This window comes from Carassius gibelio, chromosome A24 (genome assembly GCF_023724105.1).
Source record: "Carassius gibelio isolate Cgi1373 ecotype wild population from Czech Republic chromosome A24, carGib1.2-hapl.c, whole genome shotgun sequence".
NCBI lineage: Eukaryota > Metazoa > Chordata > Actinopteri > Cypriniformes > Cyprinidae > Carassius > Carassius gibelio.
Window position 1 is genome coordinate 20,177,361 of NC_068394.1, and position 25,400 is coordinate 20,202,760.

General features: G+C 39.6%; 1 protein-coding gene and 1 long non-coding RNA gene across 2 annotated transcripts; one reads left to right on the forward strand and one right to left on the reverse strand.

The window, feature by feature from the left end:
- Positions 1-388: 388 nt before the first annotated feature.
- Positions 389-2,647, forward strand: LOC127946079 (uncharacterized). Its single transcript, XR_008151013.1, has 3 exons — positions 389-576; positions 652-813; positions 2,355-2,647. It is a non-coding gene; the product is annotated as an uncharacterized LOC127946079 (long non-coding RNA).
- A 2,219-nt stretch (positions 2,648-4,866) lies between these two features.
- LOC127946076 (eukaryotic translation elongation factor 1 epsilon-1) lies at positions 4,867-25,099 on the reverse strand. Its single transcript, XM_052542389.1, has 4 exons — positions 24,953-25,099; positions 23,549-23,746; positions 18,840-18,935; positions 4,867-6,253 (listed from the first exon to the last, which is right to left on the reverse strand). The coding sequence occupies exons 1-4, from the start codon at positions 25,034-25,036 to the stop codon at positions 6,110-6,112; spliced, it is 522 nt and encodes a 173-aa protein (XP_052398349.1). The 5' UTR covers positions 25,037-25,099; the 3' UTR covers positions 4,867-6,109.
- Positions 25,100-25,400: the final 301 nt, after the last annotated feature.

Below are 25,400 nucleotides of genomic sequence, written 5' to 3' on the forward strand. Positions count from 1 at the left end.
GAGCAATGCTTTTTCCACTTACTGTAAATAGTGTTAGATGCCATTTATAGGTTAATTTATAGGCAAACAGTGGCAGATACTATTTTCACCTCTGTGTATTTTAGTAGAATATTTATTGAAATCATAAATGGTCAAATTGGGACCTTACTTTAACCATGCGTCACAGTTGTGCCAACATGATCTATCAACCTTTTAAATTAAAGGCCTAATAAATCGTCACATGTTGATTTCTGTTTAGTTCTTGTCTGTCCTCATTTGTTTAATTTCCTGTTCTCATTAGTTAATCTTCATTCATTTAGATCACCTGTTCCTAGTATTTAGATATCCTCATCACCTGTCTGCGCCTCATTATCTGTCCTATTTTAGTTTGATCCTGTTCTGCTCTCCCCTGTCCTTGATTAATGTCCTTGAGTGCCACCTTTGTTGTGTGTCTCACTAAAACCACATACCGTCTGACAGAATCAAGGACCTGTTAAAGAAAAAAATATTTTGGATGAGGACAAGCTATGTGCGCTGAGGCAGAGTGGTTGGATGTTGGAGAGCTATGTGGATGAATTCTTTGCACTTTCGAACGAGGTGAGCTGGCATGACTCTTGGTGCGTGTTTCCAGTTGGGGCTGGATAAAGATCTAATTTGCTGTGATCTTCCCAGGTGAGAATTTTCCCTGAAGTTTCCTTGTCCAGCACCCTCTGGAACAAATTGTACCTCCCCAGCTTACCTTCCATCAGGTACCTCCACATACTGTACCTCGCCAACTGTTCCGACCACCTGCCCAAACCGAGGCATCCACATATTCCCCTGGGCTCCATGACAGTAAGAACATTTATGTTGCTAGCCCAAAGGATGTTAACGTGGCACTCCCCACACCAGCCTCCAGGGTCTCCCCGATATCAAGTCACCTATATTGATTAAAAAAAAAAAACCTGTGGTTGAGTTTAAGCAATCTTGGACTTCATACTACTTATTAGAAATTGAGCATATAACTCCGTTAGTTCTGAGGAACCAAAAACCCTGTCTCGTCCTGGGGTAGTCTTGTTGCTGAAGATCATGTGCAGGGAAGGGGTTTGATTGGTCGGAGCATGTGTTTGGTGGATGTATGATGAGGAAGTTTTAAGAGCCACAGCCTCATGCCTGCAGACATGTACGCTGTTAGCTAGTGAGCAGTGAAGGCTGTAGAGCAGGGACACAGTCATGCAGGACTAAAAGGTACATTTCTGGTTCATAAGCATGTCCTGTCAAGGTTAATTCAGTAGAGACTGGCCACCTGACTGCCAGCCGCTGCTGTGGCCACTGTATTCCCACTGAACGCATCTTAGACATGAGATTGGAAGATGTTCTGTTCCGCTCGTTCTCTGTTCTGTAGATTTTTATATACAGTATGACCGATGTCTCTTTATCACAGATCTGAAGTAAGTATCAGCAACAATTTGTGTTCTTCATACTGAAGGCTGAAACTAATATATAGAAATCAAGGAAGTCAATAAAATGTAGATATAAACACTGTAATACTGAAGTTAAATGAACACTTAAATCTCAAATATCAGCTGATAGCCACTACATCGGTGTGATAATAGTTTAACTCATTTTTCATTGTAAACTAGTTGAGTTTATATATAAAAAAAGTATTTCATTTAATGCTTATTTAATAATCCCGTTTTAATAGCTGTGGACGTGTGTGTATATTTAAAACAAATATATATATATGAATGAATGACCCGGGGACATCCTATCAGAAGACCTTAACACAGGAGGTCTTACTAAAGTAAATGTGTATAGTTATATATATTTTTGTAAGTGAAATGTTGCTTTATTTTTTATATTTACTGTTACTTAATAACAAAGAAGTTATATTAATATTTTGCTTGATAACTGTCATTAGTTACATGATTAATACTTATAAAATGATTGGGTTTCAACACTTCTAATAATATTACCTGTTTGTTTCGTCAAATCTGCATGATTTCTGTATTTCTTGTACACTACGGAAATACGATGAGAAAAAATAAGTTGTGGCTTGAGAGAAACTCTTAATTTCACTCCAGGTTTAAATAAATTTGTCAGGAGGAATTAAAACCTGCATTACAATGAAGCGCAAATTAAAAATTCACAACCAGTGTGACAAATATGCAGATTGGAATGGAAGATATGCTAATGAGATGTTATTTGAGTGTTTTCTGACCAGTGGCCATTAGGAGGGCAGCTGAGGGCACTGCACTGCCCCTGATACTTGAACCCAGATAAACAACTGCAGGCTGGACTCCAGTCTATCAGCCCTATGCCTCTGGAGCTCATATAAAGCATTCCCTTTGTCGTGCCATTTCAGCTGGAATTACTTTTAGTATCACTTCTCACAGGACCCGGGGACATCCTATCAGAAGACATTAACACAGGAGGTCTTACTAAAGTTCCCTGGCAAGACCTGTGGGACAAAGGGGGCAAACAAAGGAGATAGTGTGTAGAAAAGAAAATACACCCTCTTGTTTGTGATGGTATCGAAGAAGAGGTACAATTTCAAAAGTAGTTTTTTCCTGACTGTAAATTGAGCCCTAATGTCAGGTCATCCTCTTTGATATGATTTGTTCAGTTGCAATAGTAGAAATTGTTAACAGGGGCAACAATTTGCCACTTGTGCAAACCCCACATTAAAATGCATTAGTAGTTCAACTTTTATGATGGAGGAAATATTTTTTCAAATTTTGGTTTCCTGGGCTGTCAATAAAATTCACGGGTCAAAGGACAAAAATTATTAGGGATGGGCCACTTCTCCCCTGCACTCATGAGCATGCTACAGTATACCAGATGAGGACCGTAGTGCCTTAGAGGTACTAGAAGCATATAAAAAGATAAATCCCAAATTTGGCATGGTAGTTGTTCCTCAATATGCATGTGTCAGCTCTCACAGAACATGTTACTTTACAGTTCTCTCATCCTCACTTACTAAAGAACCGTTACAATAGATGTCTATGCACCTTCTATGCCTGGTCCATAATGTCTCAAAATCCAGGAGGTAATTTTCATGTCTTCAACCCCCACTCCTAAACCTCTGGTACCCTTAAGCCAAATCCATAACCCCTTAAATGAATGTCTCCAAGCACACATGGTGCACAAGGCCCACGTATCTCTCTCAGGACTATGTTTTGTGCAGCTGGGATGGTTTCGTTCAGCAGAGTCTATTTCCGGAAAATTCTGTCATCCGTGTCAGTGTTAAGGTGCCATCACGGTGCCTGGGGTCACACACATGTACTTTAGCACCTTTTTGAATCAGGAGCCTTCTGTGATTGATGAAGTGAGCAAGGAGCATCTCAAAGACCCACTCCTGCGATCCTTCTTATACATAGGTAAGAGGGTAATACAAAGGCAATACTCGAGATATATGATGCTCCTTTTCTTAATCATTGCGTATTTCCATCACTAAGAGTGATAGGCCAATGATGTTAGTGTTAAGTTTAGAATACTTTATTCCATGATAACATGCATAGCTGTATCTGTAAAACGATTTTGCCTCGCCGTTCTAAAGTAAAGCTATTACTTGTGTGTGGATGCCTTACCACTGCATAACTTTTTGTTTTGCTCTTGCTGTTTTGCTTCAGTCATGTAATTGCAGTAGACAATCAGATGCCTGCTTTATGGGCACATCGTAGAACTGTCACTTTCTGTTGTTTGCAGATAACACAGGAGCTGTCACAACTACTTACACGGTGTTAATGTGCCCCACACAGCACTGTAAGTTTCATTGAATCAATCAGGGTTTTCTGTTTCCCATGCTTCACATCACACTTGGCATGCAGCTCTTTATCTTTTTAACAAGACATAATGAACAGTTGGTGAAAACTTAAGGCACTTCAGAGGACATGATGCAAACAAAATGTGAACACAGCCTGGCAAAGTCAATGTGCATCTGTCTATCCTTTGTGATCTGTAGCAGTGTCAATGATGCAAGCTGGTTTCGTTCTATAAGAACCAGGAATCCCTGTTGTTCTGCTACAGAACTCAACTTCCAGAAGTACTGCACAGTTGTCATGCTGTGCTACTTAAAGTCTTTTTCACCAAGATCCTGCTGCATCAAAAGAAAAGCATAAACGTGTCAGAGTGCTCATCCAAGAGCCCCCCCAAGTTTACTACTCCCTGCTCTTCTTGAAGTCCCTGCAGACACTTGGGAAAAGCAGGTGGTTTGTTGACCTTGCGGCATGCTGCATGTGAGATGAACCGGCATGTGAGAGCTAATGCCCCAAACCTCTTGGACTTTGACTTATTGAGAACTGCAAGGCAAATTAATCGCCAGAATTCAATGAACGAACAGAAGCACAACTGAAATAAAACCCATTAAATGTGAATTGCCTCTAACTCTGCTTAATTGGAGTATCCAACACCACCTGCTTGTGGATCTTTTTTCTTGACTTAAAACATCTTTCATCTTCCTCAACTTTGTGCCAAAGCATCAGTGACCCCACAACACCAAAACTGTTGTTTGAAAATGTGGAAAGCTTCAGTTTAAATCTCCTTAAAGACCACCATTCAGGAACAGCTGCTACATGTGGTTTGGTCATCTTTTGTAGACGTTAGAGCCGATAAATTTCATTTCAATGAGGGAAGCCTGTTTTAGATTCGCCGCCCAATTAAATCTGGAGACCGAAATAAACCGGCAGACAGAGGCTCCACTGTGGATATCTTCATTATCTGGTCACAAGGCCCGTTCTGATGTTTTCTGTTGCTTCTTCAGTTTACTATCCCACAAACACACACTGCTTTGTTCCACTGTGTTTCCTCTATAAACACACAATGTCAGATGGAAATTCTTTGAATTCTGTAAAAAAAAATTGGATGCGTCATATATCCAACAGGAAGACTCATAAAGGACACTGATAGTTCTGTTTTCCCCTTTTCATTTATTGGCACAGAACAACATTCTGTTGACATTAAAGAACACAAACTTGAGCTTGAGAATAGCACACATTTCATAAAGGCGGCTTACAGGAAAGGAAGTATAATAAAAAGAACAACAGGATCTTTAGGTCAGCATACGCACAGTAGATAAGTTAACGTGCAAAAACACATCTCCCTTTCATAAGATGAGGATTTTTCACCATAAAGGCTATGGAAAGAACGGCTCCAAACCAGATTGGCCACATGTTATATGTTGCATGAAACACTCGGTTTCCCGAAATATCTTTTAAATAAACCTTTTATGATCAATGATGCTACAATGTTGTCAGGAACAAGTCTCCTGGAACTGGAAAGGTATTTTTGTCTTGAAACTTTTATAAAATGCTTTAATTTTGTGCAGTGAAAATGCACAATTGTTGATTTTCTACAACAATGCCTCATTCAAAACCACTTTGAATATTGAAAACCTTTGACACAGCCAGTGATTTATAACACAGAAGCGGATTAAGCAGTTGAACAATTAAGTGTCTAAAGAAATTTACGGCTATGACAGAAGGGGATTTTGGGGAGAATTACACACTGGTTGTGGATGGAGTGAAAAGCACAAGAAAACCCAAACACACCAGTGCTGTTTGTGTGGCTACCGCTGGTAGTCTGCCCACTGCCCCAGAGCAAAAACATGACATCCTTTCAACCACTAGACTACTGCCCACACCAGCACAGAGACTACCAGAAAAAGGCAAATGGCAGAAAAAAAATGCGAAATGAGGAAAGATATTTGTGGCTTGATGTGAGGGATATCCATATTATCTTAAATGAGTAACTTAACTAAAAAAAGCTATTAACAGATTTACATTTTCATATTCAGCTTATTATTCAAATCAACTGCTTTTCCATTAGTAAAAGTTTTATTTTAACCACAGCCACTATTCTTATTGTTCACGTTTAGGTACTCCAATCCACATAATTTGAATAAACCTTCCACAAACTACACTCATTCTAAACATACATATTAAATAACACTACTAATGGACATACATTAGCTCACAAAAAAAACTAAAATAATAATAATAATAATAATAAAAAAAAAAAAAAAAAACTTTATTTGTCCTGACTGGTTAATGTCAGCGTTGTGGTGCAATACAACGGAACAGCTCTGTCTGTCAGTTGAGCATTAAAATTGTGACCTCACGGCCTGGATTATTTGACAGACCACAATATGATATCAGTGGCGACCACTTGGGTAAATTCTGTTCCTCAAAACCACCACAGGAGGCAAATGGTGTCGTACACCTGGATAGTGCTGGATATGATCAAACCACCTGGTGACATTCAGATATCGCTCTTTCTCCTGTACAGCCAATTCCACCTATAAGAAAAGGTGAGAGCAAACATGAGACAATGAAAATTAAAGTTAAAAAGAAATGTGCATAACACTACAGAGACATCCAGGACAGTGTCTAAAAGAAGTACTTGCCTGTTTAGGCATTATTTTTGGAGTGTTGAATATTTTTGTGCTAGTGAATGTTTACCAATGAATGGGATGCTACCAGCTGGGAAACTTTTGGATATTGACTAAATATATTTTGTACATTTTGGCTTTAATGAGGTTAACCCAAGAAATGAACTCATGAATAGGCCCGTCCACCAGGATTTCTGTTCTTGAACACAAACTCGTAATTACAACTTCACAAGTGGGAAGTAGGGAGTTCCCTTCCAAGGGAACTTCAAACTGCATTCTCTAGGGGTTGCTATGGAGAGCACCTTCAGCGTGACCAGTGTCTGAAGCATACATCTAAACCTGAAAATAACATTGGCCGGCGATAGCCTGTGACGTCATCACTCGGCGCAACCACAGTATATAATCGATTGCAACACGGTGAGGCTTGACTTGCCATGGAAGCGGGCCAAGGAGGTGACACCTTGAGGCCGCTTTATTTTTTTTCTAGCCATAGCCTTTTCGGCACTTCCTTCGAGACGGTGGTTGAAAAGTTTAAGGAGGTCAATACGTGCTCGGCTGCCTTAAAATCCTTCATTTCACAAAGGTTTAGGCCGACCTGGAAGATAAGGGACAAACAGTGTCTAAACAAGATGTAAGAGTGGAGCAGAAAGTATCGGTAGCACTATTAGCATCAAAAGATGCTAACAGTTTAGGGGAAGGAACTGAAGATGAAGCCATTGCAGATAGCCGGGAGGGTGAAAGTGTGCATAGGTTATGTCGAAAGATGACATGTGGAGGGGTAAGTGATGTGTCAGGGACCACGTTGAGGTTAAGAGTGAGGAGGTAGCGATCTGAAGTGCGCTGTGGAGTAACCAGAACATGATCAGTAGAGCAGTGTCGCGTATAAATAAGGTCCAGTTGGTTGCCTGATTTGTGAGTAGCAGTAGGTGATACTCAGTTAAGATCAAAAGAGGCAAGCAGAATGTGGAAATCAGCATACAGAGGTTTATCTAGGTGGATGTTGAAATCTCCAAGCATAAATAGGGGAGTACCATCCTCAGGAAAGGTTGATAGCAACACATCTAATTCATCCAAGAAGTTACCTAGTGGTCCTGGGGGTTGATAAACAACTAGAAAATGTATTTTAAGAGGGTAGGTAACAGTAACTGAGTGAGATTCAAAGGAGCTGTTGATACCCAAAGATGGTAAAGATTTACATTTTCAATCATTAGAGAGGAGCAGACCAGTACCTCCACCTCTTCCAGTCAAACGGGGGGAGTGGGAAAATTAGAAATTATTGGAGAGTGCTGCAGGTGTAGCAGTGTCCTCTGGTTTGATCCCGGTCTCTGCTAGGGCCATGAGATTAAGCTCTGAATGACAAAAAGAGTGTATTCGCAGATATTGGCAAAGTGCGCAAGTTGTTAAGATTGCGCTGCCTACATTGTGTGATGTGTGGTTTGCGAGTGGTAGTGATAGTAGGGACCTGGAAACACATAGTACAGATGTAGTTCTAAGTACACATAGCACATCAAGGTACAGTACAGTTCACTTTTGGTGGGTTTTCCACTGGGTACTGTACCCTGGTGCTTTTTTCAGTACCACCTCGGTTGAGATTCCAAGTGAACTGTATCTTTACCAAAACCTGATGTGTAAACTCTGGTGATCACTGATTGGCCAGACAGAATCGTTACTACCTGCGTCACTGAACTTGTGACACAGAAACACAACAGAACCGCTATAATTAAATCAGCACAACCAGCGAAGTTGAATGAGAGCACATCCAAAAATGGCCGTTCCGTTGTCTGTTGGGGAAATACAGACTTTCCTCTTGTTGATGGCAAAGGAGCGGATCCAGAAAGACATTGATGGGTCAATGAGAAATGAAATTTTTTTTCAGGAGTCACGGCAGTAGAAATGGCACAATTATAATGATGTGAGAATAATCCCGACCACTCCAAAGTGGTACTAAACTACAGTGGAAACGCAAACCAAGCCGAGCCATGCTGTGTCGTACTGAGCGCAGTGGAAAAGTGCCATAAGGGATTTGATTTGAGGGAGGTGATCCAGACAAAGTATTCTCACTGCTCTCTTCTGGACAAGAGTAAAACAAGAGCCATCTACTCCCCTCCCACTGAGAGTATTACAAATGCTCTCATCTTCCTCTCCTTAAAGGTTTAGTTCACCCAAAAATGAAAATTAGCCCACAAATTACTCAGCCTCAAGTCGTCCTGGGTGTATATGACTTTCTTTTTTCAGATGAATCTAGTCGGAGTTATATAGAAAAAAAACAGTTGGACACGAAAGCAGCTCTGGGCTGATTACGTATAAGGCTGGCATTGTGAATGTGCCCAGTGAGTCTTGTGAAAACTAATGTTTGTTAACGGGAGCAAAGGAAGCTTACATCTCATGGCTTACATCAAAATCCTCCAACATTCTTCTTTACAAATCCTCATTTTGTACTTTTAATTAGTGACCGTTGTTTTGTTTTGATCTCTCCCCTGCGCTTCTGCATTCGTCACTTTTGAGCGGCACATGAGCAAAGCCGATCATACGTCATCCGTCTAAAACTTCTGTATACAACAGTGAGCGCAAACTATATTAAATATATTACTACGTTTTAAATATGGTTATTGTTCTTACAAAAATGTATTGATTCACTACAGAAGGACTCTGTCCACCCCCCAGAGCCGTGTGAGATACTTATTTTTATTTTTATGGATGGGTGCTTTTTATTTCACTTCTTTTGGACTGAAGCACTGCAAATCCGAGTGCAATGAAATGGCTTGAAAGTTCAAAGACAATTTTTTATATAACTCCGACTGGAATCGTCTGAAAGAAGAAAGTCATATACACCTAGGATGATTTGAGGGTGAGTAATTTATGGGCTAATTTTCATTTTTGGGTAAACTAACCCTTTAATTCCCTTGAAAAGCTTTTGCAAAGCTGTGCTTGCATTGCAGTCTTTTATGCTGGGGCAGTGCACTTCGGACTTTACCTTCAGGCTAGACATGTGCCGGTATTCGGTAATGCGATATATCATGGTAATGAATATGCACAATATTGTTATCGTGGGCACTTATAAATACCATGAAAAAAAATATATTACAAATTATTCTGAATTTGGAATGCATTGTAAGAATCAACTGGTCAAAATGCACAATACAGCTGTATGCTGCTTGAAAGATGTTGTGCCCCTCTGATGTAAACAAGCACGCATGGGAAGCACATGGGGAACATGTGAGAGACATGCAGAATGAAAGCACATTCACTGTCTGGCAGCAGATGGCGCTAAACTGCAGAAAAAGCAGCCCTTTCCCTGGAAACCCCATAAATAAGGCAGCTGCACTTCTTTCTAAAATCTGGACTACAACATGCCTTAGATATTGTTTGAAAGTGTTTTGATTTTGTATTGTTCATTCACACTTTACATTAGGGCTTCATTAGTTAAAGGGGGGGGGGGGGGGGTGAAATGCTATTTCATGCATACTGAGTTTTTTACACTGTTAAAGAGTTGGATTCCCATGCTACACATGGACAAAGTTTAAAAAATTAAGTTGTACGTTTGAAGGAGTATTTCTGTTCCAAAAATACTCCTTCTGGTTTGTCACAAGTTTCTGAAAGTTTTTTTTCGAGTATGGCTCTGTGTGATGTTAGATGGAGTGGAATTTCCTTATATGGGTCTTAAGGGAACTTCTCCCGGAAGAGCGCGCGCTCCCGTATAGCAGAGCAATGAGAGCACAACAGACTTCACTGATCAGAGCGAGAGCGTTGCGAAATTTCACAAAAGGAGTGTGTTTTTGGTTGCCAGGGCAAGACAACCCTGCACAGATTACCAAAGAAAAAACAGCATCAAGGGACCAGTGGATGGAGTTTATTTTTACAGAGCATCAACGGAGTTGCGCAAGTGTTTGTGTTTGTTCCCTGCATTTCGAAAATGCTTGTTTTACAAACAAGGCCCAATTTGACGACGGATTTGCGTATCGTTTATTTCTTAAGGATGATGCAGTCCCAACGATAAAAGGGTCACGATCGTGTGTTGGAACCGCAGGCGTTGAGTAAAATTGCTTAAAATATCTCTGCCTCCTTGTTAGTGCGTCCACCTCCCATCGGAGACCCGGGTTCGAGCCCCGCTCGGAGCGAGTCGTTGCTGCTGCTGCTCTCGTTCAGTTTCAGCCTCGGGATCTGATTCTGGATCATAAATATACGGCTGAATCTGACTGTTAGCCATGGTTTGTTTTGGATGATGTTTTTTTCCTCAAGGTAATGTCAGCTTCCAAATGCTCTCTACGCAAAAGCCTACTGGCGCTCGTGATTCTTTTGCTCCGCCCACACGTCACGCCTCCAGTCGATCGTGTTTTACCAGGAAAAATCGGTACAGACTATCTTTCTCTTATGAATATAATAAAACTAAAGACTTTTTGGAGTTATGAAGGATGCAGTACTACTCTATAGGTACTCAAGATTAACAGGATATTGAGTGAAAACGAGGACTTCACCCCCCCTTTAACATTAGTTAATTAATTAGTTAACAAACTGACAATGAATAATTCTTCTGAACATTCATTAATCTTAGGTATTCCGATATTTAATAAGATGCATTTTAACTGAATTTCATTAGCTCTGTACTTGTACTCTGCATAATGACAATAAAGTTGAATCTAATCTAATCTGGTCCACAGTATAATGTGGCAACCTCAGGACCTGCGGTTGAGTACATGCTTCGTGACATGCTTCCTATCCTACTGGCCAGGGGGAGCTACTAATTTCTCACTGAGGGTTGTCTCTCGAGATTCGAGTAATTCCTTAACCATCATGCATGTTCTCTGAGCTAGAGCTCCTCTCGCTGAGGCTCTGAGGAGTTCAACAATCCATAGATGGTCAGGCCCGCAGGTTACCCCTTACCCTTCTCTTACTGGGCCCTACCGGGTTACGCCTTCTAATCAAGCTGAGAATTGCTCCCCTCACAGTGAGGGTTAGCTAGGGGTGTGACGATAACCGCATCACCGCAATACCGCATTAATGAGATGCCTACCGCGGTGTGAGGTCATCACCGCACATGATTTTTTTTTTTTTTTTTGCTGAAAGTTACAGGACTGTATATGATGTGTGATTTGAACTATAAACACATTCATCTTTGCTAATAATTTACTTTTTCCGCGAGTCCTATGTTCAAGGGCTTCTGGGGAAAAAGCCCGCATCCTGAGCAAGGGAGGGACAGCCCATTAAACATATGGGGGATTTTTGTGTGTGTGTGTCTGATTTTTAATTAACTGTTTCAGTACTTGTAATGTTTAGATAATGTTAAATTAAATACACACAAACACGGGCATTAAAAGACAATAGCGTAACTTAAACAGTTGGTGTTAGTTAGATTTTAATTGCAAATAGGCCTACCGGTAGCTATCACTTCATATGGTATAGGCAATAACCGTTGACAGCGCTAGCTGACATTATCCAAAAAAATGGCCATGAATTTAGTGTCTAAACCAAATACTGTGTCGCCTATTTGGGCACACTTTGGCTTTGAGGCAGATGACAAGGGACAGCCGGTGAATCTGGACAAGGCAGTATGCCGTATTTGTCGCACAAAAGTATCCGTCTCGCGAGGAAATACAACTAATTTAAGATCACATCTGAGAATTAACCATCCTGTGGCGTTTGCCGGACTTGGGAGCACCAGCAGCACACCAACCTTAGCTACAACCTCAGGCCAGCAGCGACAGTTGGGAGTCTCCGAAGCCTTTGCGAGAGGTTCGCACTACCAAAGAGGCAGTAATCAGTGGCGAGCACTTACTGATAGCGTTACTCGTTACTTGGTTGAAGAAATGGTGCCATTCCGCACCGTTGAGAAGCCAGCGTTCAAAGCCATGCTACATACATTTGATAAGCAATATGTACTTCCTGACCGAAAGTACTTTTCTCAGACAGCGATCCCTGAAAAGTATCTGTCAGTGAAGGACGGCATAATACAGGACTTAAAATACGTCGATTATTTCTCAGTGACAACTGATATGTGGTCAAGCGTTAACATGATGCCATACATGAGCCTGACCATACATTATCTCAGCGCAAACTGGGAACTAAAATCGAAGTGCCTGGAGACTGTGTTCACGCCAGAAAGCCACACGGGTGACAACCTGGCGGAAGCCCTCAGGTCCTCCTTCCAAGAGTGGTCCCTGGACGAGAGGAAACTGGTCTGCATTTCAACGGACAATGGAGCAAATATTGTGGCTGCGGTCCGAAAGCTTGGCTGGACATGGCTAAGTTGCTTTGGCCATAATCTACATTTAGCCGTCACCAATTCGATGAAGTCAGAAAAGGACCGCACTGCCCGAGCCATGGGTGTCTGCAGAAATTTGGTGACGGCTTTCTCCCAGAGCTGGCAGAAGAAGAAAAAGCTCCAGAGAGAGCAAGTCGAGCACAACCTGCCCCAACACTGCTTAGTTCTGGTGAGTTGTGCTAAACTTCGATTTAGAGGTTGTTTTTCAGGTAACAGTCCGTGGATATAAACGCACTCGTCCAAACGCAACTTGTTGAAACTTTGAACAATTTATTCTACATAATAAAGGGTTGCAAACGGTGACCAAACCTGCTGTATAATTCATATTAAACTCAAAAGATATCGAAAAAAAAGTAAATCTATAAATAAATGTTAATTAATATTATTGTTAATATGTTTATGATGTAATAATTATTATTTTTCAAAACGATATCGAAAAAAGTTATATAAATAAATGTTATTTCATATTATTGTTAATGTTTATAATAATTATAATTTTTCAAAGCGAATACGAAACGATATCGAAAAAAGTTATTTAAATAAATGTTATTTCATATTATTGTTAATATGATGTAATAATTATACATTTTCAAAGCGAATACGAAACGAAATAACGAAATATAAAATAGCCTACTGTAAATAACTGGGCAAAACTTATGGAAACGACAATCAATGCTCTGATTGTGAGCACGATTTAGGCTACTAATTCGTTCCCTCGATTTATAAATAATCTGCACAATTTACTATTTCGTTCCCTCGATTTGCAAAATCGTGCGGACGATTTACTGTGTTCTTTCCACATGCTAAATGTAGCCTACGATTTAGCCTATTTTTTTCCTGCATGTAATGTGCGGGGCTCCGTAAGATAAAACACAACAGATGGCAAAAATAGCCTACACATTAAATAAAAAATAAAGAAATGGAAAATAAGGATAATAGCATCATATATATAGTATAGGGGCATAAGCTACAAAATATAAATTGATGTGAACATTGCACTGGTCGCGAAAAGGAGAGAGTGGCACGGTGTATAAAAAATATATATTTTATTGCACAGGACAAAAAACATAGCCTAATTGGGGATTACAATTGTGTTTTAAATGTTTTCACAGGATTGTCCTACCAGGTGGGGCACTAAGCAGAAAATGGTTGCGCGCGTTCTTGAGCAAGTCCCAGCCATTAGGCGGGTTTTGATGGATGACCGGCGCAGCCAACATTTGATACCGACGTGGCAGGACATCGAAGTCCTTGAATCCATTAATGCAGCCCTGAAGAAGGTTGCGGATTTTACAGATGCGCTGTCTTCCGAGAAGACCGTTACAGCGTCCTCTGTTAAACCAGTCCTACAGTTATTAACTGAGGATCTTTTGCTCCCAACCGATGAAGATACGGAGTTGACGGGCAACCTGAAAAAAAAAATGGCTGGAGTCTTGAAAGACAAATATAGTGCACCTGCAACACAGCAACTATTGGCAAAGGCCTCATTCATTGACCCAAGACACAAGGACATCAACCCACGAGATGACGTTAAAGAAGCGCTCCTGGAGGAGATGCTGGCAATGCCCGAAGAGCGGCGTGATATCGGGGATGGAGAAGCTGCAATGAGTGCCGCTGCGGCTGGAGAGGGAGAAGGAGAAAGTGCGCCATCTTCTCCTCCAAAAAAAAAAAAAAAGAATCTTGCGGACCTGCTTGGAATGAGAAGAGCACAATCCTCCAATCCGGTTCCAAAAAGAATCCGTGCAGACACTGAAGTCACAAGGTATTTGCAGGAGGAAGCCCTCGATCTGCACTCTGATCCGCTTGCCTGGTGGCGGGATAATCAGGCTCGATTCCCTCTTCTGTCAAATGTGGCAAGAAAATATATGTCTATATGCGCTACGAGCACTCCATCGGAGCGTGTATTCAGTGCGGCTGGCAACATCGTCACCCCGTTAAGATCCTCGCTGAAACCTGACAAGGTTAACATGTTGGTTTTCCTGTCACGCAACATGAAGACGGAAAAATAAAAGCAACAGCACGATTCACTTAAGCGGCCCAAAAGACAAACACTTGTTCACTTTTTGTTTTGTTATTTTGCACTTTAAAAAAGGTTGTTCATGTTTAGCCTATATAGTTAACTATTAATATTTAATATAAATCTTAATTTGTTTATTAGTTTATAACAGAATACTGCTTTATAATTAAGAATAACTAATCATTAGTTAATTGTTATCATTAGTTATAATCATTAGTTAATTATTAATATTTACCATTTAGTATAACTGTTACTGTTATTTGTTTATTTGTTAATAAAGAATACTGCGTTATAATAATTAATTTCCCTTGTATTCATTTCCATTACAAGCTGCATGCGTTCTTGAGTGTGTGATGCGGCCGCCGGGGTTTTTTGTTTGTGTGTGTGTGTGTGTGTGGGGGGGGGGGGGCGATTAATCGCCAAATCGCGATTCTTGTTGCTTCATCACCGCGGTAAGAAAAAAACCCATACCGTCACAGCCCTAGGGTTAGCTATGAGTTGCTACCAGTATGTGCTGTAAGGGCCCGCCTCAGCTTGAGAGCCAAGAGCGTTGCTCCCAAAAAAAAAAAAAAAACATTTGCAACGAAACTAAGTGTTAGGCCCATCGCTGTGGCCTCCTTGGTCAGTTTACTTTATGTTGGGACCCTGTTGTTCCCTTAGAGATGTGGGATCCCCTTCTAGCAGAATCCCGTTTCTGATGTCTATCTGATCTCCAGACATGGCTATGCTCCCCTCACTGCGAGAGGGTCCCTTTTAGCTCACCGGTCTTGGGCAGACTGGGCGAGTCCTACTCTTGACTCGACAGTTAGGACCTCTGCCCTGGGCTTTTGGTTGCTTCTCTCTCTCCCCTCATTAGGGGTTCAATCCTCTGCTCTTGAGCTCCATGGCAGTGACATCAGGTAGTTGGGCTGCATGCTGCTTCCCTGAAAAGCTGCCCGTTTTTGGGTCAAGCTAGGCAGTGCTCCCCTAACCCTCAGAGGGTTGCCTTTGAGCCTGCCACTCCAGACTGAGCATTTGTGGACCTCGCTCTCAGAGTCCTCTGCTCTTTTGAACTTCCCCGAGTAGCAGCCTTAGGTTGTTAGGCCTCTCTTCACCTCCCTGCTGAGCCACTCTCCTTGAGGGTCGAGGTTTCATGAGCACGCCTCTCTCGATCTGAACGTTTAAGTCCCCCCTTCTATTTTTGAAGTTGGGCCTCCGCTCTTTTGAGCTTTGGATAGCAATCATGCCAAGCAGCTGGACCATCTCCTACCTACCTGACGAGTTGCTTGTTAAGTGAACTATCTGTACTCCCCTCAACGTAAGGGCTACTTTTAAGCACACTGCTCATTATCTGGGCATCTGTGAGCAGATGCTTCGGATCATGTTCTATGAGCATACCTCAGTCACGTAGGGCTTTAGCAATGGTGATTCTAAATCAATGCTGACCCTCTGTGCACTTTCTTAAATCCACATTTTGGTAGGTGTGCACGCTAAGCTTTCTGTGCACTAAATCCTGTATGGTAAGGTTTATGCGCTGTCAGTCTCGTTCCACTTCTCTGAGTTTGTTTATGCCCCGGTTCTTGCCTTGGGCTCCACTCAACTCTCTGTTGATACATATCTGTGCAGGGTGTTGCTACCAAAGATATGTCAATGGGATAATGTCACTGCCACTGTCACTGACATCCGCCAAGACATCCTTTGGGGCAATTCTCATGGCTATGGTAGAGTTGGTACTTAGAGTTGGTACTTAGTGCTTGCCATGGTTTCTGGCATGCACTGCCCTCAGCATGGGGGCGTAGGTATACCATTCCCCATAGCGACCCCTAGAGAATGCAGTTCCAAATTCCCTCGGAAGGGAACATCTCTGGTTACACATTTAACTATGGTTCCCAGAGAAGGGAATGAGACATTTGTCACTAGTTATCTTGCCATGCTTCGGACATAAGCTTTAGATGAAGAAGCAGATGACACGTTTTTCCGGCGCCCTTTTATACTGTGGTTGCGCCATGTTATGACATTACAGGCTGTTGCTGGCCAACACTGTTGTGTTTAGAAGTATGCTTCAGACACCAGTTATGCTGAAGGCATTCCCCACAGTGACCCCTAGAGGACACAATGTCTCATTCCCTTCTTAGGGAACCATGGTTACATATGTAACCTGATACATTTACGATAACATGTGAAGGCAGCATAAAATCTAATTGAATGGCTTATTTTATCTTGGGGCAAGGGAAATAAAAACTAAACAAATGTTAGACTAGTCGATTACTTTGTCACATCGCGATTGATCATGATAGAAAGAGGTCCACAGGGATCTACTGTTTTGAGTCATGAAAATCATCACATTTTACATTTGCGTCACATAATTGCACTTTTCTTGGAAATTCTTATTTGTCACAGTGATCCAACTGGTTATACAACTTACATATATAAGCAAAAGCAGTCAATGGCTTTTAATTGACTATACTATAAATAAACATTCTGACCATCAGACTAAACACCATGTTTGTCAAAAGCAGGGATGCATTGATCTGCTACTCAGGATCGATATCTGCTCCAATACTGGCATTATCTGCCGGATCGGTATCGTCAGATGAGACCAATCCAAATCCAATATTGTGCGTATACTATTCTGTTATTGTTGAGCTCCACGAAAGGCACAAAAACATAATAAAGCACCAAAAAGTTGTCATGCACTATATTTCAAGTGTTTTGAAGCTGTTCCATAGTTCAGTGTGATGTACAGATGAATATTTAAGTCATTAAATTCAAGTTCACATAAACTCTTTCCACTGCGGCTGTCTGTCAACCTCCATTCAGCAATCAAACTGTGTTGCGTCTGTTTACTAGTCAAAACGATGAAACTCTCTTCAAGAGCGCACAGTAACTGAGGTTTAAAACTGCTAAAAGAAAAGGCTCAATAAACTAATGCACAGATTTAATACACTATGTATCAATATCTCTACTATTTGTACTAACTTTTCTATGCGGACTCAGAGCGCAGCCTGTGCACTGTGATTCCGTGTTGTTTCAAGCGCATCATTCTAAGCACAGGATGCGCATAAACGCTCTGTATTGGAGCCTTTAGTATTATAATACTTTTCTGCGAAATCAAAGATTATTAATAGTCTTTCTTGTTCTGTCCCATCTATCGTATGTTGCTGCCTTTATTACTGTGCTATACATTTAAAATGAATGTCTTTTATATTTCTATATAAGTGTATTTACTTGTTTTTTCATGAATGTATTTTACAACAATACAAAGAGCAATGTGTAACATTTTACCAGATTTTAGATTTATACACTTTTATTTGTAAATAAAATATTTAACTAGATTGTATTAAATTATTGTGCACCGGTGATATTTCTAGATCATCTTTTCCTGCTGAATTATCCACTAACATAGTTTATAATAGTATTTTTTGTCATAGATTAAGATTATATATTTTCTCATCTGTTATTTTTTCATTCAAATGAAGTTATCTTTATGTAGTAGATTGTGTTTAGCACACAAAACGGTCACAATCAAGTCAACACTGAGAAGTATAGAAATTCTACATTCATAAAAAAAAATTATAAAAATAATAATTAAATAAACCTGCGCTGGTATAGTATTGGATCAGTGTCTGTAAATTTATCTTTGAATCCCTAGTCAAAACCTAAACACTTGAATGGTGAATTACATATGTTAATGTGAGTTTAATAAGGGTAGTATATTATCCAGAAAATGTTATTTACTTTAACATGAAAAATAAATAAATAAATCTGCTAATCAGTTTCGAAAGTCAAACAAGTTCCTCTGCAGTTCAGTGTTGCACAATATATATAAAAAAATATTACCAAGGGGTGAATAGGTTTTTTTTTTTATAATATTTTTTTAAGAAACTGCTAACTGACCTTATCTTTAAGAGAATTAAACCAAGTGACATACTAATGCCTTCTGGGAAATGACATCTCTTTTCAAGTCATTTAGTCAGTCAATTACAAAAAATGACATGAAGAGATGTGATTTTCTTTTTCCTTTCCCTCTAATACTCATTTAATCCTTTTCTTCCTTTCTCAATGAGCTCCTTCAGGCCCCTTAAACTTCCTTGGCTGCTGTCCTGGGAAATGACATCACTATGTGTCTCATCTTTGCTGCTGTGTCAGGTTTCTCCTGTGCTTTAAGTGTCTTACTGCTTCAATTGGGAGCTCTGCATCACTTCTCTCAAACAACTTAAGTTCACCGCTGAGGGACTTACAACAATGTGGTGAATTCCGTAATACATGAGGATGTCTGCCAGGGTGAAGACGTTCCCAGCAAGGTAAACTTTGTCCTCCAGGTACCGGTTAAGATCCTGCAAGGGAAGTATTAATCAACGTCACTTAAAAATTTTGGAGGGTTACAAAAATAAAGGAATACATCTTCAGATGCATTCAACATGTAAACCAATCACATTATATGGTATATTTACAAGGAAATAGTTTGGTGAATAGTTTGGCAGAATCACCAACATATAAAAGCACAGTTACTGTTACAACACTATTGTACCATTTACTGTAGTTTAAGAGATCACAGCTGCTGGCACTCTAAAGCCTGGCTCAGACTCCAGGATTTTTAGCCCGATTTAGCCCTGATTTTCCCCTCTCGAGAATCGGAGCAAATATCTTGTCGAGCACCTGGTTCGAAGTTCGAAGTTCGGCACGGATTATCTGGCAATATGAGGCTTTCACTGATCGAATCTTGCACCTCCCAATCTGCTCTCACACAAATCGGGGCAGCCCCGATTATTATCAAACATGTATGATATTTAAATCGGGATGATGAAGGCTGTATGATTACGTCAGTACTTTCACAGCCAATTAGCAAAACCGCAAAACACCTGATGAAAGGCTTCATTATGTAGTGGAGATAGAGGAAACTGTTTCTTCACATTTGGTAGTAACATGAATGTCTGTGTAATGTGTCAAAAATGCATCACAACCGCAAAGAGAAGGAGAAGCGCTGGAGTGAAATCACCTACGTTTTAAATGCAGAAGAAGGTGAGTGCAGAAAGCTACTATCAGGCTACTACTACTACTATTAACATGAAACAAACATAATTTAAGGAATAATCACACAACATTTCTTCCATGTATTAGTTTTAATAGGAAATCCCCTTTGTTTACCAAAAAATAAAGTTTGCTTAATTTTAAATAATTAAAAGATAAATTAAATGAACGTTTCATGCCTTCATTTGATAACCAGAAAAATGTGAATACACAGAATTTCAGAGGGGAAAAAACATTTCACAAAAGGCTATTTTAAGAAAAGAAAAGTAACAAAATAAGTTGTTTTTATGCATTTAAATAATTACACTTGCTTACACATAGAATTAGGTAACAATAAAACATATGGTGAAGAAAAAAATAAAACATTTCATAGGACCCTAAACATGTAATATTTGGGATATTTGTTTTTACAGTAGTTTTTGGGGTTTTTTTTCCTGTAAAGATATTGAGATATATATCGAGATATAGCAAAATTTTCGAGATATATTTTTTGCTCCATATCGCCCAGCCCTACGGTGTACGCTCCGCGCTGTGACAATGCATTGTTTGCTTTCAAACCAAAGCGTAAATACACAAAAAACATATCCTTGTGGCGCGGATGAAACAGAAGAGCATACGCCGCCTGCGTACAGATTTGCCAAAATGGTGCTACACTGATTTGGAGAGACACAGAGGAGAGAAATTGCTGAATAAAGTTGTTATTTTTATTTTCTTCATGTACAAAAAGTACTCTCGTCGCTTCATAATGTTATGGCTGAATCACTGATGGCAGATGGACTATTCTGACGATGCTTTTCATACTTTCCTGGACCTTGACAGTGTCAGTGACATTTCAGTCTATGGGGCAGTCTCAAGCCTACCGGATTTTCTCCTAAATATCTTAAATTGTGTTCCGAAGACGAACTAAGCTTTTACGGATTTTCAAGGACATGGGGGTAAGTGATTGACAAAATTTTAATTTTGGGATTGAGTATCCCTTTAAGGCTGGAGGTATTCAAATACTTTAGTGTCTGTCAAATGAATGGTAAAACTTTAGGGACCAATTCTTGCTCTTAACTTGTTGCTTATTAGCATTACACAGTAAAATATTGTCTTATTTATTAGAGATTAAAATGCACTTTAAAATGCAGTGTGACAAAATTAATTATAATATATTGCAGTATTAAGAATGGCTGATTGATGGAGTGCAGGCATACAAGTGTGTGTGTGCTTGTCTGAGTGTGTGTAAAGACTGGCTCATCTGAACACTGTTCACTGCCTCCATTAGCCCTCAAGACGTTGTGCTGTATTGTACACAAGTGCTGGAGATGCTCCTGTCCCCTGAGAACAGAGCAGTTCACACATAGACACGGACACACACAACACCCCTGCTGTAGTATCTAGGCTTAGGAAAGTTTTACATCAAATTCAACCTTGCTAAGTTCAAGGAAGAGTGGATGGACAGCCTACAGACACATCTGTGTTACGCTGAACCATGTTGAATTATGAGATGTTGGCCGGGGGTTTATATATATTCTGTCTGAAATGAAGCTAAACATTGTGCACAGTTCTGCACACAATTGTACCAAGTGATGTGATTTTATTACAACAACTGCATACCATCGATAATGAGCAACATTTGTTCCTAGATTTGGTTGGGGATAGTTCACCAAAAAATGAAAACTGTCATTTACTAACCTTCAAACTGTTCAAAACATATAGCACTTGCCTTCATCTTCAAAACACAAATGAAGATATGTTTAATGAAAGGCAAGCATGGTGTTTCTTTTTGTTTTGTTTATTTTTACCTTATTTGATTTTCTCTATGGATGTGTCTTGATCAATGTTTATACATGTATAATGCCTACATGAAATATGTTCTATCACATATAGTCGGGAAGTCGTGGCCTAACGGTTAGGGAGTCGGACTGGCAATCGAAAGGTTGTGAGTTCGAGTCTCGGGAATTGTAGGTGGGGGGAGTGCATGTACAGTTCTCTCTCCACCTTCAATACCACGACTTAGGTGCCCTTGAGCAAGACATCGAACCCCCAACTGCTCCCCGGGCGCCGCAGCATAAATGGCTGCCCACTGCTCCGGGTGTGTGTTCACAGTGTGTGTGTTCACTGCTCTGTGCGTGTGCAGTTTAGATGAGTTAAATGCAGAGCACAAATTCTGAGTATGGGTCACCATACTTGGCTGAATGTCACATCACTTATAGCAATCATGTCTCTTCAAAAGACTTTTGATCTATATGGATTATTTTAAAATGTGTGTTGAGGCAAGTTGGGAGTTACAGAATCGCTCAATATAGAAAACTCTGGCTCTAATATCACCCACCTTAAAGTTTTACTCAACAAACAAAGAGAAACAAAGCTTTCCCTTACAGCCAATTCAACTTTTCTTTTTATTAAATACACCCATCAAGGATAAGCTTTATCATGGTCACTGTAAACTCCCCCTTGAGTCTTGTACTTACTCTGGTGTCTATTCCTGTCAGCTGCAAAGTCCTGTTTCCTCTGTTTTTTAAATGCTGTGATCCTGCTTTACAGGGTGCTGAGAGTTGGTCAGACAGTGTGTGCCGAAGGCATTACGTCAGCCCTTCATTACTGCTTAAACTGCCACTATTAACCAGCGATCAGCAGCACTCTGCTCCGGACCCATGCTCGGACAGCCCTATGCCACACACTGACAGCTGTTGCCGGGAGGCGTCTGTCCTGCTGAGTGCCTGTGTTAACAAGACTGCCTCTGACTGTCCACAGACAGACGTTTTCTACCTTTAATCCCTTCTGAACTGATTTCAAGACTGATTTTTGTGTGACCCCTGTTACCCTCAGCATGTCAATTAAAGTCCATCTGACAGACTGCAGTGTGGATGATTCTGATCCAAACCTCCAATGCTATTATTGAGAAACCCTGTGACCACATATATGCTGAGTTTGGAGTGGCATGCTTTTTTGATACTCAACTGATTCAACGAGAGGATGGCATGTCAATGAATTCATTCGGTTTTAGATTAGTCGCTTAATCTAGCCTCTCAGATAATCAATGGAACACTGCCTCCCATCAAATAAATTGCAGTAAGCTTTGTGATTTGTTATTTTTGAGTACAACTTACCGAATTCTGTATCCTGTCTCATGTAATCGCTCAATCAGTGATAAACATTCGGCGAACATGAAATCAGTAATGCTAGAAAAATTAATTCTCAAGAGGAGTATTCTGCTAAATACGAACCATTTAACATTCATCTATCTATGTATCTATCTATCTAAACCTTCCATATAATTGACTCAAATACATTTTACAGCATTATGCTAGTTGAGAGTGTAACTAGTGGGGCGGTTTGGAAATGAGCGACACCTGCTCCACTCACCGGTCTTGAGTCCCCCAGAGGAGATCGGAGGGATATAAAAGAGAAGCTACGACAGTGAAAGATGAGAGAGGACCAGGCCTGGGCTTGATTTGGTGTTTTGCTTTTGTTTGTGCGAGGCAGTCGTCCGTGAGGTTTGTTTTGTTAATAAAATTTTATTTAAATGTTCGCTGGTTCCCGTCGCCTCCTTCCCCTGATTATAAAGTTTGTACTGCGTTACAGAGAGATTTTATATATATATATATATATATATATATAAAATGAGAAAATGCCCCATACCTGATATATCTCCAAAATAAACAAGATCCAATGAGAGTTAAGAATCTCATATATATATATATATATATATATATATATATATATATATATTTATTTATTTTAAGGTGACTGTAATATAAATATCCTCAGAATTCTTTCAAATTCAATTTTATGTCATCTGAAGCATAAAACAGTGTAGTACAAATGTGTACCAAGGAGGTGAATCATACAGCCAGGTTTTTATTTATTTATTTGTTTGTTTATTTTTTTTTTTTCATGAGAACTGCTTAACCCCTAATCATTATCATCTTACCTTCAAAATAATGTTGATTTCTTCTTTAGAACAGTTATCTAGTCTTGTTATTCGATGTTCAAGCCATTGCTGGACCACAGCTCTCTGTTCAGCGCTGTCTCCCAGCAGCACAGGTCTCTTAGCCTCACGGATCAGATGGGATGCTATAGTGACCAGACCAATCAATGCTGGTCCATTGCTGTTCTGGAGAACAGGGACCTATAAATGGATAAATAATTAGATGTTAAATATCTACTTACAAGTTGCAAGTGATCAACAGTGGTATATCCATTCATTAAAATACTGCTGTAAGTCACAGCAATACAAAAAAAAAAAAAAAAAAACTGTTAAGTCTAGCTTAAGAAATTAATACAAACAATATTTTTTTGTTAGTGTTTCATAAAATACATAAATTCAGGCTAATAAACTAATACTTACGTTTGTACACGTTTATAGGCTGAATTTACTCAATTAATTTCAAACTATGTTTAATGTTGACCAATCACACTCACAACTATCAATTCTAGGATATTTGGTATAGTAACACATTTAAATCTTACCATAACATGAATATTATACATATCAAACCACCAATCACATTTAGTTCATTCTATTAGTGTTGTAACCATGGCTGCAGTTTTACATTTTTAAAATGTTTACACACACACACACACAAAATAAAATAAAAATCATTATCTTATTAATAAAATGCTACTGTACAGGTATTGCAGAGTGTTTATTATCAGTATTATTAATGGTATGAATGTAAATATGAATTTTTTAGAGAACATGATGTTCAAATCGAACTTCCTTACAGACAAAATATATTGTGATTAGGAGAATACAATTATATTCCCAGCATACTTCTCGACATTTTCTTTTTGGAAACGCATCACATTACAAACTTATAGGAGTATGAGCCTTAAATACAACTAACGTTGATGGATGGGGGGAGTCCACGTGCAACAATACAAGTTAGCTAAAATGGCCATGTGGTCTTTCTTTGTAATGTATATTGTTTTTATGTACATCTGTAAATCACCCAATGTATTGTATGTTCCGAATGGTCTCAAATATTCTGAAACCGCTTAGGTGATCTTATTTATTTAACGTTATTTATTTCCCACATGGTGTTCCAGATCACAGTATCACAGACCTGTCAGTAAGGCTACAACTGCTAACACATATGTCGCTCGGTTCGATAAGTATTCATCATAATGCATAACGTTATGGAATTTATGAAACGATCATATCAAAATCCCGAAGAACACGAAAATCTGAAAGCTTAAATAATAAAAATTTAAATTTAAACTGATTTACACCATTCATTGATTCATACGATCTCGTATTACAACACAGAAACGCGTCTTTAAATGTATTACAGACTCGTAATTCCAAGTGTATCACATTCGGCGTTTGAATCACCTTTTGCCCTCCTTGCGTGCTGTATTTATTGGGCTTCTTTAATCCTAGAAATTTCTCCAACGAGCTCAGTTCCCTTAACGCCATCTTGTTCACAAAGGAAACCAATCTGACACATAAAGCGATCGCTGATTGGTGGAGATCCTCCAGTCGCGCCTCTCTTACGTCACGATGGCAAATCAATACATTTATTTATAATAATAGTAATAGTAATATACATTTTTTGTCGTAGTTGTTTATTTATTTTTATTATTATTTATTTTTTTTGTTTGTTTGCTATATTCCTAAAGTAAGACCAGTCTCTTTCATTTATTACATTATTTGTATATGATTTATTTTAGCAGCCACTCAGCTTGGTAAATCTATGTGTTATTTTGAAAGGCCAACTGCACTATGCATTAACAGTATTTTTAAATCACAGTTAAGACACAATTGTTTCAGCAATGAGCTG